At 41.2% G+C, this 13,183-nt stretch overlaps 1 protein-coding gene across 4 annotated transcripts in view; it reads left to right on the top strand.

Annotated features, from left to right (window-relative positions):
• The first annotated feature begins 7,095 nt into the window (after window positions 1-7,095).
• SLC17A5 (solute carrier family 17 member 5) overlaps window positions 7,096-13,183 on the top strand; it is a 54,338-nt gene continuing 48,250 nt past the window's right edge. For 3 of the 4 annotated variants that reach the window (XM_044254632.1, XM_044254642.1, XM_044254657.1), the window contains exon 1: window positions 7,099-7,260. In XM_044254632.1, coding sequence (XP_044110567.1) covers window positions 7,167-7,260 — 94 coding nt within the window. In that variant the 5' untranslated portion in view covers window positions 7,099-7,166. Of the gene's footprint in view, window positions 7,261-13,183 lie in introns of all 4 variants that reach the window. The other variant, XM_044254649.1, reaches the window with a different exon arrangement.

The raw sequence follows: 13,183 nt of genomic DNA, 5'->3' as shown, positions 1-13,183 counted from the left end.
CTTGGATTTCTATTCTTTGCTGTTTGTTTGTTGTTTGTTTGCATGAAAAGGGAACTACTGGTGGAATTAGAATCATCTCACCAACATGAAGTAACCAGTTCTTTCGGAACTTTTTTAAATAGGAAGGATTGAATTTTAATATTGTGATTTATTAGCATTACAACTGATTTTGTGATGGCAATTTTTACTCCTGAGGAACTCAATTAAAAAGATAATCTAAACATAACTGCTTTTTTCCCTCCTTAAGTTTCTGGAAGAGAAAAACTAGTGTAAGTGTTCCCTATTAATAGAGTACATAAAAAAATGAAAATTCAGCTATCCCTCAACAAAAGGATTAATCATGGTTTCTCTAAAAATAGCAAACTCTCATGTGTCATCTTAAATATGGCTGACTTTGTATAAAACTTTAGAAACACATCCATTGGAAAAATAAGGTATTGCTGTATTAATTAGTAGGTTATCATGATGCCCTAGCACTTTCTACTGTGATGAGTCCATTGAGCTCAGATATTCTTTTCTGTTATGAAACAAGTTATTTTCTAAGCCAGCATATCTTTCCTTAGAAAATATGAATGTATGTGTGGACAGAATTCTGACCAAGAGGGTGACCAGGAAGGGCTGACTCAACAGAGCTGTGGCTAGACATCTTGGTTAGAAGAACAGATTTGAACGTTAATCTTCTAATCCGCCTGAGTCATTCAGTTTTAAGTTGCTTTGCATGCACTTTTAGCTCATTTCTGAAGGTCATTCTGTTTCTTGTGCTTCTTGTGTGTTTAGCCAGCTGATTTACTATCTGCTTCACTGGTATTCCATGACATTTGCAAAATTTGGTCTAATTTCCCTGAAGTTAAAGAGACAAAACTATGACATATCTTCTTTGCATGTATATAAGTTATATCGGTTGGTCTTTTCAGGCTTTTCACAGAGGCCACATTATTTATATCTTCTTTTTTTAAAGAAGGCTGCTTTTTCAGCTCCCCTATAGCAAGTAAATGAAAGATTGAGAAAGAAAATGTCATATAACTTGTAATCAGCAGTTGACAACTTCACACATTATATACTTATCATTGAAATGACTTCTACAGCTAAGTGAATCTGTACTCGAAAGTTTTAAGATAGAAAGTTAACATACAAGGTGCAGGAAATTATGGAGATACAATATCCTAGGATTTGAATACCTGAAAAGGGAATAAATCGGAATGGTAATAGTGGCTTTCGCTGATCTTGAACAAATCACTTCATTCAATTCCCCCTTTACAAGTGGTTATAATAACACCCACGTCCCTGTGGATATGTTCCAAGAATTACCCAATTGTTAGGTTATAAAGCACTGAGGAAATTTTAACTCTGCTGTGAAAACAATTGAGTGCATGCTAGCATATAAACGTGACAGAAAGCTGCACATTTACCTATCTTATTTTGTTTATATCTTGATCACTATCCAAGGATATCTGACAGTACAGCTGCCTAAAGTTAACAGGATATGGGAAAGTATGTCCAGACTATCCATTTTTTAAATTCCTTCCTAAAAATACTATTCCTCTTCCTCTGGAATATATTTATCATATACCACTTGCTCTCTAGAAAATATAAATAAAAGCCATGTCCTCTAATTTTCATAATTCTTAGAGAAATATTTATACTTCTCTTGGATGATAATTAAGAAATATTTCCTTCAAGGTACATTTTACTTATAAACTCCTTGAAGGCAGAAACCATGTTTATACATCTTGCATACCCCCTTAACAACCAGAACAGGGCCTCTCACATAATGTGAAGCTCCATAAATGTTTTTTTTTTCATAAATATTTTTTAGACTATTTTCTCTGCTAACGACTGGGAACGAAAAATAGGTAAGTCAAGGTTCTTGTTTTCATGGAATGACACACACTATTAGACTGCCTTAGATAACTCTAGTACAGTTTGCTATAATAAAAAATGGAAAAGGGAGAGATTGTCAAGAGATCTTTAAAGAAAAGATGAAATTTTAGTCTACGGACAAATAATAACTCACTATACACAAAAGAAGCAAACAGGTAGAGGGAACAACACAAGGAAAACATTGTATGTATAAGGCTCAGTGAGTAGTCCAATGTGTAAAGCACAGAGCAGATGGCAGGAAGTGGTTGAAAATGAGACTGGCAACAGGCCAGTTTGTAAGGATCTCATGTTCTATACCAAAGAACTTAGATTTTATCCTAGAGACAAATGGTCTCCAAAGTGACCCCACTCACCCAAGAGAATTAGCAAAATTTTTCAATGAAAAATCAGAACATCTATTATATTTACCTTTTCTCATCCTTTTACATTTTGAGTGTTTGATGGGTGCAGTGTGTGTGTGTGCATGTGTCTGTGTGTCCATGTGTGATTTTTAAAAAAAATACAGGGGCTCCTAGGTGGCTCAGTTGGTTAAGCATCCGATTTTGGCTCAGGTCATAATCTCAGGGTCCTGGGATTGAACCCTGCAATGGGCTCGCTGCTCAGCAGTGGGTCTGCTTCTCCCTCTTCCTCTGCCCTCCCCCCAGCTCATCCTCCCTCAAATAAATAAATAGAATTTAAAAAAAAATACATGTTGGGTGCATATTTACAATTTTTATTGATGGAGTACACAACCAAAAAATGTGAAGACCTAGGCAATAAGCTGCCATTGAAGGGTTTTGTTTTTGGTTTTTTTAAGGTAACAGTATCAGATCTGCATTTTAGGGAGACAACACTGAGGTACATATAGATGATACAGGGAAAAGGAGAAACTTTTTCAGCTTTATTGAGATACTGACTTATATTAAGGTTAAGGTGTTCAATTTTTGATGATCTGATACATGTATTTAGTACAGGTAGTTCACAGTTCTATCCCCTTACAACTACCTTTGTGTGTTTGTGTGTGTGTGTGTAGTGATAACATTTAAGATCTACTCTTGGGGCGCCTGGGTGGCTCAGTGGGTTAAAGCCGCTGCCTTCGGCTCGGGTCGTGATCTCAGGGTCCTGGGATCAAGTGCCGCATCGGGCTCTCTGCTCAGAAGGGAGCCTGCTTCCCTCTCTCTCTCTCTCTCTCTGCCTGCCTCTCTGTCTACTGTGACCTCTCTGTGTCAAATAAATAAAATTTTTTTTTAAATCTATTCTTAACAGTTTTTAATTATATAACACACTGTTGTTACTTAGAATCACCATACTATAACTAGAGCCCCAGAACTTATTCATCCTATAACTGGGAGTTTGTACCCTTTGACATCTCCTCTATTTTCCTTACTGCCCCAGCCCCTAGCAACCATCATTGTATTCCTAGGAGTTCAATTTTTTTAGATCCTGAACATACATGATATAGTATTTTTCTTTCTCTGTTTAACTTATTTCATTTAGTATAATGCCCTCAAGGTCTGTCCATGTTGTAAGAAAAGGCAAAATTCCCTTCTTTTATGGCTAAATAATATTCCATATTCTTCCATTTTCATATTCCATATTCATTTCCATATCCCATATATAAATATATATATGTGATAGATGGATATCTCTCACATTTTCTTTATCCAGTCATCCATTGATAAACCCTTAGATTATTTCTATATCTTGGTTATTGTGAATAATGCTGCAAAACAAAACAAAACAAAAAGCTACAATGAACATGGGGATGTAGATATCTCTTTGAGATAGTGTTTTCACTTTCTTGAGATACATACCTAGAAGTGAGATTTCTGGATCATATGGTAGCTTTGTTTTTAATTTTTTAAGGAATCTCCATACTGTTTTCCACAAACTGGCTGTACCAGTTTTCATTCCCACCACCAACGGTGCCTGAGGGTTCCTTTTATCACCAATCCTCACCAATACTATCTCTTGTCTTCTTGGTGATAGCCATTCTGATCAATGTGAGGTGGTATCTTATTGTGGTTTTGATTTACATTTCTTCGATTGTCAGTGATGTTGGGCATCTTTTCATGTACCTGTTGGCAACTTACATGTCTTCTCTGGTAAAATGTCTACTCAAGTCCTTTGTCCATTTTTTAATCCTTGGTGGTGGAGTCAGTAGAGAATCTGACTCTATATCTGACTCTTGATTTCAGCTCCAGTGGTGATCTCAGAGTCCTGCGATAGGGCCTTGCACTGGGTGTGGAGCCTGCTTGGGATTCTCTCTCCCTCTGCCCCTCCCTGCTGCGCTAACGTGCTCTTGCTCATTCTCTCTCAAATAAATAAATAAATAAATCTTTTTGTAATATTTACAAAATAAATAAATAAAATTTTTTGTAATATTACAAAACAAAACGTAAGTACTTTCTCTGGGTGTAGAATCGATGACAATGCAGTAGCAAGAAATATATCCAGCACCATCCTGGTTTCTAATATCAAGCATTCTGGAGAAATGGTAGGAGCAGAGGCTATACAGGCTGAACCTAGAACACCTTATTTTACCAGAAAGTAAGGTAGAGCTCAAAAAAACACAGAAAGGGAGGCATGTAAAAGGGACACAGGAACCAACTGAAAGATTTTCCAATCACCAAGCTGGAACAATTTGAGCAACAAAATAAATAATATAGTGTTGGATTATAACCCAAGTACAAAATAACCATGGGCCCATAATAATATAAACAAATACTTGAATGAATCAGTAAATGATGGAGAACAGAAAAACCTCCCATAAAAAGGATTCTGTCCCTCAAAGACCTGGGAGAGTAACTACCCTACCCCTTAAGTGTAAGCTGCACTACTGACTTCCTTCCAAAGAGAAAAGTATAGAAAAAGAGGGGAGAAAAGGAGTGATTTTATAGGGTGAAAAAACCGAAAATATTATCTCAGGTATGTGGTGAAGCTTAACATCACCAGTGATAATCATTAGTGATAAGTTGTATCAACAGCACATTCCCTTGAAATTATATGAGCATGGCACTTTGCCTCTGTAATCTTTCTCCCCAAAAAACCATGACCCCAATTCAATTATAAGAAAAACATCAAACAAACCCAAATTGAGAGACCTTCTACAAAACCTACTCTACAAAATTGCCAAGGTCAGCAAAAACAAGGAAGGTCTAAGAAACTGTCAGTCTACTGGAGCCTAAGAAGACACAAAGACTATATGTACTATGTCATCCTGAATGGGATCTTAGGACACAAGAAAAAAAAACACTAGGTAAAAACTAAAGTAATCTAAATAAAGTATGAACTTCAGTTAATAATAACCTATCAAGGGGCGCCTGGGTGGCTCAGTGGGTTAAAGCCTCTGCTTTCAGCTCAGGTCATGATCCTAGTGTCCTGGGATCTGGAATGGAGCCCCACATCCAGCTCTCTGCTCAGCAGGGAGCCTGCTCCCCCCCACACCTCTCTCTGCCTGCCTCTCTGCCTACTTGTGATCTCTGATAAATATAAAATCTTTTTAAAGAAAGAAAGAAAGAAAAAAAGGATCTCTTCCAGTTTGAAATCTTTTCAAATCTGTTGGAATCTTTATTCCCTGGTCCAAGTCTTCTATAAATTTGCTATTCATAATGTGGTCACCTGTGAGTTTCTTAGCAATACAGAATCTCAGGCCCATCCCAGATGTATTAGTCAGAGTTCTCCAGAGAAACAGAACCAAAAGAATGAGAGAGAGAGAGTGTGTGTGTGTGTGTGTGTGTAAAGTTATATAAAAAATTGGCTCATACAATTATGATGGCTGGAAAGTCAAATCTGCAGTGTGATGGAGCAGCCCAGAGACTCAGGAGAGCACGTGGTTGCAAAGGAAGCCTAAAGGCAGTCCTCTGGACAACTTCCCCTTAGTTGGGGAGGAGGTCTTTTGTTCTACTCAAGCCTTACATTGAGTAAACTCAACCCAGGCTATGGAAGAGTTCACCAGTTTAAATGTTAACCTCATCCAAACACAACCTCCAGGTTGACATGTAAAATTAACTGTCCCCCCCCCCAAAGACCTGATAAATCCGAATCTGCATTTTAAAAAGATCTGCTGGGTGATTTCACCCATTTTCAAGTTTAAGTGGCATTGCTGTAGAATACTTCTAAAGAGCCAGAATTTCCCCCACCCCCTTAAAGCACTTTAAATATACATGGTAAATTCACTAACTCGGAAACATGGCTTGATTTGTTGTTATTTTAACTTGATAACTCTCCTAGCATTTATTGATTCGGGGAAGTGAGGGATGCCTTCAGAAATCCCCACCCTCTGTGCTGGGTGACAGTAACCCACCCATTTGTTCCCATGTGAACCTCACCAAGCTTCTGACCTTTTTTTTTTTTTTTTTTTAATTACTGTCCTGTGAGTCTTCCCGACTGCAGTGAGCTCCCCAAGGGCACCTACCACATCTTATTTTTCCTATCTCCAGGTCGCTATTACTCAAGATAAAGCCAAACGAAGCCTGCGGTCAGGACTGCAGGCCCGCATCTGTCCCACTCCCACCCCCCCATTCCCCAACCCCCACCCCCACCCCGCCAAGACAGACTGGCCCATTTTCCTTTCTCAGTCAGCATATGCCAGAAGTTACTATTCGAACCAGACCTGGGGGGACATTACACACACAGATTAGAGGACTCTGTAGGTTGAAGCATATGAAAGTGAGGGTACTGGCTTTCTTTTTTGACCCACAAAATAAGCCATTTCCTAGGACGGAACAGCATGTTTCCATTTAGTGCTTTTCCTTCGCAAAAACTATGTGAACAATATGCTGTTTCGGTTAGATAATACCAGGATTGCTAATATTCATGACAGTTTACTATTGATGAATTGACGTCAAATACACACCATCTACTTCCCAATTTCGACTCGAGCCCTCCCCTTAATTCTACAGAATTCAAGTCCTCGCAGCCGCCTCCAGAGTCCCACTCATCCCGAGGGGCAGCCCCTACGCTTTACAAGGGAGCACAAGAGCGGAGAGCGTTGCGCCTCAGAACGATCTAGCATTTCCAGAACCTAAGGGTGGAGGTAAGTCGACTCCCACCACGCCCCACCAGGCCGCAACGCCCGGAATTCTGCCTTCCCCCGCCCACCCCCTCCACAGTTGCCCGAACCTAAGATGGCGGCAGGGGCGGAGTCGCTGGGGCCGCCTCTGGGCGGGACCGCGGGGACAGAACGCAGCGGAGGGGCGGTGCTAGCGCCGCCAGCCCGCCCCGCCAGCGCGGCCCCCGCCTTTGGCTGTCGGGCCCCGGCTCTCCTTTCTGCCGGTATCGCGCTCCTGCTTCCCGGAGGCGTCATGAGGTCCCCGATTCGGGGCCTGGCCTCGAGCGATGGCGAGGAGGGTTCAGATAGGACGCCCCTCTTGCAGAGCACTCCGCGGGTGGAAGCCGGTGAGCCTCGGAGCTGTCCCAGGGCGGGGGTGGCCAGGATACCCGCTTTGCCAGGGGACCAGGGCTGCTTAGGCGTGAGGGGTCTTGAGGAAGGGAACTCGAGGAGGGGGAGTCCGTTCAGCGCCCCGCTTAGCCCCCGCCTGCCCCGGTACCCAAACGCCGCTCTGGGGTCGGGCGGGGACCGGGAGGCCGGGCCGGACTGGAGGCTCGGGTGGGGCCTCGGCAGGTGCAGCTCCGCGGGGTCTGGGCGGGAGATGCTGGGCGCCGCGGGCGCTGGGCTCCTGGCAATTCTCGATAATATCGACCGGAGGACCCCGTGCAAGAATGTATTGTAGTAGAACCTGTAAATCAATGGCCAAAGGGACGGGCGGAAGACCCGGAGAAAAAGCAGACTGGGAGAGAAACCTGCAGATCGGTGGGCGAAGGGCTGAACGGAGCTGGTAGCTCTTTCTCCCTGTCGCCGCCGCCAGGTTTCCGCAGCTGTCGTCCGCAGGCTGGAAATCTGGTAGCCCCTTGGGCGAGAGCTGAAACCGAAGAGGACTGAGGTCAACATTTGTGCGTCTGTGAAGGAAAACTATTGCATAAGCCAGCGAGTATCCTGAATGATTTTCCGTATGGTAGTCTACGGTGACATCGTAGCAGTCTACGATTCAAGTCAGAAAACAGTTATCTTCAAGATAGAATAGCTATAAAGCTCTAAGATGATTTGCCAGAGGTCTTGCCACAAATAGAAAAGGAAGTACTTCACAACGTATCTTCCCCGAATTTGGAGAAATTAAGATATATTTCCATTTAGTACTTTAACAAATGGAACTTCTTTAAAAGTGATTAAAACTAAAGAACAAATCCATCTGCACGCATTCTATAGTTTCAAAGATGTGTGCATGAGAAACAGAGTTGAATTAGAAATTTGACTTTTCCTGATCCCAAGAACAGGATCGTCCTGTGGTATCTTTCTTTATTTGTTTTTCACATTACCAGATGGTGGCAGTAGATGGGACAACATAAGTTCTCCATCCAGCAGCCTGGGAGCTTATTTTAGAGGACGCGCAGTGTAAATACTGTAAATACGTTCCACCTGGAAGTTGGACTTAGTTCCAAAAACTGAGCTTTTTTCTGTGGCATACAGTTAGATTTCCAAAATCTTCTTCTGTAAAATAATGTAGTATGGAAATAGAAAAACAAATGCCATAATCAAAATATTCCCTGGGGACTACTATATTCTGTTGCAGTTGAGAAAATAAATATAGCTGTACCTTATCTACGCCTAAGTGTATAGTTTTGATTTTCAGGAAGGAAAGGCTGATAAAATGTTGGTCGTAATATTTTCCAGTAGTAAAAAGACCTTAGAAACTAACCACCATCTGGTGGTGCATCATTTTATACATAGACAACCAGGGGCCGCAGAGGTTACATTCCCAAGTTTGTATGTGGCCACATTTGTGTTATAGTTGAGAAATTCCTATTTGAAAAGTGCTTAATCGTTTTTACTTGATCTGTTACAAATTTGAGAGTTCCCCATTGCACCATGCATATGAGGATATGGTTTTAAATTATACATAGTGTTTCTTTACTAAGAGAGCTAAAATTAAGATGTTTCCTTAGTGTTAAGAATTAATGCCCCTCAGGCTGACATAATATGATGGAATTTTCGGTAACCCAACTATGGTTTGCCCCTCGAGAATGTGCTTTTACTAAGCCTGGTGGGTTTCAGACATGCGCACCAAAATGATGGGGGAAGGGAGGCTCAACACTAATGAACAATAGGAAGTGTATATTTCTGCCTAATTTAGGTAGGAAGAAGGGAGGGAACTAAGCAAGGAAGAGCAAAGTGTCCCCACCCACGCATAAAAATTCTTCATTCCTTATAGTTTGCACCCTGTGAACATTTACTTTTGTATGAATGACATGTGTCTTGTATTTGATCGCGCGGATTTTCAAAATACTGTTGTACCAAGCATGTGCTCATTTGTGTTAGGAAAAATTCAGTTTTAAGGCTTCTAAAATATTTCTTTGTGTTTAAAGACAAATCATAGATTTGGAGCCAGAGTCCTTTACTGCCAAACCCACCTCTACTAACTAGGTGTGTGAGCTTTAGCAATTACCTAAGCTCTCTATGGGTTCCTTATCAATAAATCAGGGAAAATAATATACCTAACTTACAGGGTTATTGTGAGGGTTGAATGAGGTCATAGGAAGTGCTTAGAAGAGTTTGGTGCATAGTAAATGTTAGTTACTATTACTATTATTATTATCACTAATATCAACGAAGACCATTTGGATTTTGCATTCCTCGGAGAAGCTGGACACAGCAAAATGTTGTCCCCATTCTTCATGGTCTCCCTGTATTGGAACTTGTGATTTCTATCTTGTAATATAGGTCATTCTGTGCTTTCTTTTCATTGATGGGGGAGAGGTGTTTTGTTTGTTTTGGGTTTTGCCTCTACTATTCTGTTGGGGGTTACATTCAGGATTTAGTTATACCAGCACTGAGTTTCACAAATATACTTCTTGTGTGAATATAGTCTTAAATATAAGATATGGAGTGCTGGTAGAGAGCAACTATATTACAGAACAAACGCTAATGGCCTTGGATCATTGGATCATTGGGTCATGTTATGATAACCAGTAGTAACTGGATCCATTTTAATGGAATTTGGTGTTTTCACATAAACAGATATTAATTTGGGAACTAAGAATACATAATGACCCATAAGGAAGAGTAAGACAGTCGAATATTACCATTTTAAACACAAAGCATATTGTATTCATGTTAGATAGGAAATCTTTTTTCTTTTTTTTAAGTTTTTGTTTGTTTTTTTTTTTTAAGTAAGCTTTACGCCAACATGGCGCTCGAACTCACAACCCTGAGTTCAAGAGTCACATGCTATACCAACTCAGCCAGCCAGGCGCCCCAATAGGAAATCTTTTTTAATGCAATCCCTGGGCTGGGTGGGGGCTCACTATGTCCAGTGCCCACCCTCCTCTCGGAAAAATCACCCATCTGTGTGGGTCAGAGCTCCTAACCATGGATTTTCAGTCTTAACCTCTCATTATTCAGTACTCTTTTCTTCTCCTCACTGCCAAACCCTTCCACAATGAGTAAATGCCCGGAATTCTAGGGTTTTTACCAGCCTTCCCTCCACCCACATCCTTGCTTCAACAGGAATCTGGCCTTCTGGGCATATCATTCTCACTCCTCACTGTTGCCTCAAGGGGTTATTATTTTCTCTTTTCATGTGCTAATTGATGAGATTGACTCTTCCTTATTCCACATGGATGATGCTTCCAGACAATTACCCCTCCACTCTCAAAGCCTGATGACTTCCTACTCATGGATGAAGACTCAGTATAAATGTTCTTTCTCCAAGAGGCCTTCCCTGAGCCCGAGCTCCAACCCCACCCCCACACATACACACGGACAGTTTAATGTGACTCTTTTGCCCCTTGTTACACACATATATTATAGCACTTTATCTTACTGGTATAACTTTCTCCAGGGTGAACAGGAAAGGAATTCACTTGTGCTGAGTGCTTATCATAACTGCCTGAAAGTATTTCATTTAATCTACACACAACCGAGTGAGGTGGTTATTGTTTGCCTCATTCTAGAACCAAGAAACCTGGGAATGAAAACTTTTAAAGATTTTATTTATATATTTATTTGAGGGAGAAAGAGAAGATGTGAGTAGGGGGAAGAGCAGAGGGAGAGGGAAAAGCAGATTTTGTGCTGAGCAGGGAGCCCAACGAAGGGCTCCATCCCAGGACCCCGAGATCATGACCTGAGCCGAAACCAAGAGCTGGACAGAAGATCAACCACTGAGCCACCCAGGCGCCCTGAGAATGAAAACTATTAAGTAAGTTCCCCCAAAGACACACGGCTGGTGAGATTCAGGACTGAGATTCATTCCCAGGTCTGCTTCTCTCTAAATTAGCCTGTGTTCTTTCAACTACACCCACTCCACATTCCTAAATTTAAACCATAGTTTAGAAACTGATGTTTGTTTTGATGGGTGCTCTGTTCCTTACGCAAGCATGATTTTGCTTTCAACCAGACTTCAGTGTGACAGATGCTTGATGGATGTTTTCTCTCTTCATAATGTAAGCATTCTTTTGTTGGACCAATTTCAAACGTTATCCAGATTCACGGGCACATTTTGTCTCATCACCATGCTTTCTTGAAAAAATTTTTTTCTGATTGATACATAAGAACAGCCATTTATATAAAGTAGTGACCAAATATTTGTAATATTTCTTACAACCTCATAGCTGTATACTTTGTGACATCTGTGTTGGCTTTTTATTTTCTGATTATTGATTCTGCCCCAAAAAGTCATAGTTGCCTGATCTATAACTTGTAGGTCAGTTTTTCAAGTAATATCAGGCTGTTTGCCCCACATCTTCATAGGGTATGCCCTCATAGTCCAAATCAAGCATCACATGGGGAGAAGCTGAAAACAGTAAAATAAGGTAACTGCAAATAGGATAGAGAGGAGTAATAACATTATGTCAGAATGGCATAAAATAATGTTGTCTAGACTAATTAGTGAATTGAGTTACTAGTAACTTCATCCCTCCCTTTCACTTACCCCCACATCTAATATGTAGGCAAGGCCTGTCAGTTCTGTTTTTAAATTTATCTCATATCTGCTCATTTCTGGGGTGTCTGGATGGCTCAGTCAGTTAAGCACCTGACACTTGATTTCAGCTCATATCATGATCTCCTGGGGTCTGGACTGAGCCCCAGGTCTCCTCCTCGCTCAGCAGAGAGTCTGCTTGAGGATTTCTCTTTCTCCCTCTGCTCCTCCCCGCAACACACCTGCTCGCACGCTCTCTCTTTCTCTCTCTCAAGGAAAAAAATAAATCTTAAAAAAAGAATCTGCCCATTCTGCTTATTGCCTCTGCTTTATCCTACTTGAAGCCACCTTCATCTCTTCCCAGGAAAACAACAGTCCCATAAATGATCTTTTGAGTCTATATCTTCCACCACCTCTCTTTGTAATCTTCACACTGGCAACCCGAGAAGCCCTTGAAACCGTAAATTACCAACTGTCATTCTCTGCTGAAAGACATAATGAACTTTGTCAATAGTACCTTGGCAAAGCAGACAGTATATATATCTGGAATGATCTTGTTCCAAGTTACTCCAAATAACACTATGGTGGCCTAATTTGGCAAGATTATGAGTCCGCCAGACTTCTAAGTATTACTGTCCCACACAGAGCAGATGATAAAGAAAACATGCCTTACACTATCCAAAAGTCTTTTACCTAGACAGCAGCCCATTTGGTTAGAGCAGAGAGCAAATGTATCTAGATTCAGGTAACAGAGACAGCATAAATGGAGCCTTAGAAATACAGTTCTCTGGACACCTGGGTGGCTCCATCGGTTAAGTGTCTGCCTTTGGCTCAGGTCATGATCCCTTGGTCCTGGGATGGAGTCGCACACTGGGCTCCCTGCTTGGTGAGGAGTCTGCTTCTTCCTCCCCTGCTCCCCCTGCTTGTGCTTTCTTTGTCAAATAAATAAATAAATAAATAAATCTTTTTTTAAAAGGTTTTAAAAAATTAAAAATAAAAGAAATACAGTTCTCATAGGTCAAGATCTCACTTTGGCAGTGCTGCCATAATTCTAATAGCTGTACTCCTCCAAAAGGAGTCGAGAATGCCAAATGAAAAATTCTCTGATAAATGATGTAATTCCTGCACAGACGAAAAACTGACTGCAGTTGTTAAATGTGTGAGGGCTTCTAGGGGCGCCTGGGTGGCTCAGATGGTTAAGCATCTGCCTTTGGCTCAGATTATGATCCCAAGGTCCTGGGATCGAGCCCCTCGTCAGGCTCCCTGCTAGGCCAGGAGCCTGCATCTCCCTCTCTTTCTACTGCTCCCCCTGCTTTTGCTCTCTTTGTCATAAATTATGGTACCAT

Source organism: Neovison vison, chromosome 1, assembly GCF_020171115.1.
Source record: "Neovison vison isolate M4711 chromosome 1, ASM_NN_V1, whole genome shotgun sequence".
NCBI lineage: Eukaryota > Metazoa > Chordata > Mammalia > Carnivora > Mustelidae > Neogale > Neogale vison.
The sequence above is the reverse complement of the archived record's forward strand: the minus strand, read 5'-3'. Positions and strand labels throughout refer to the sequence as shown.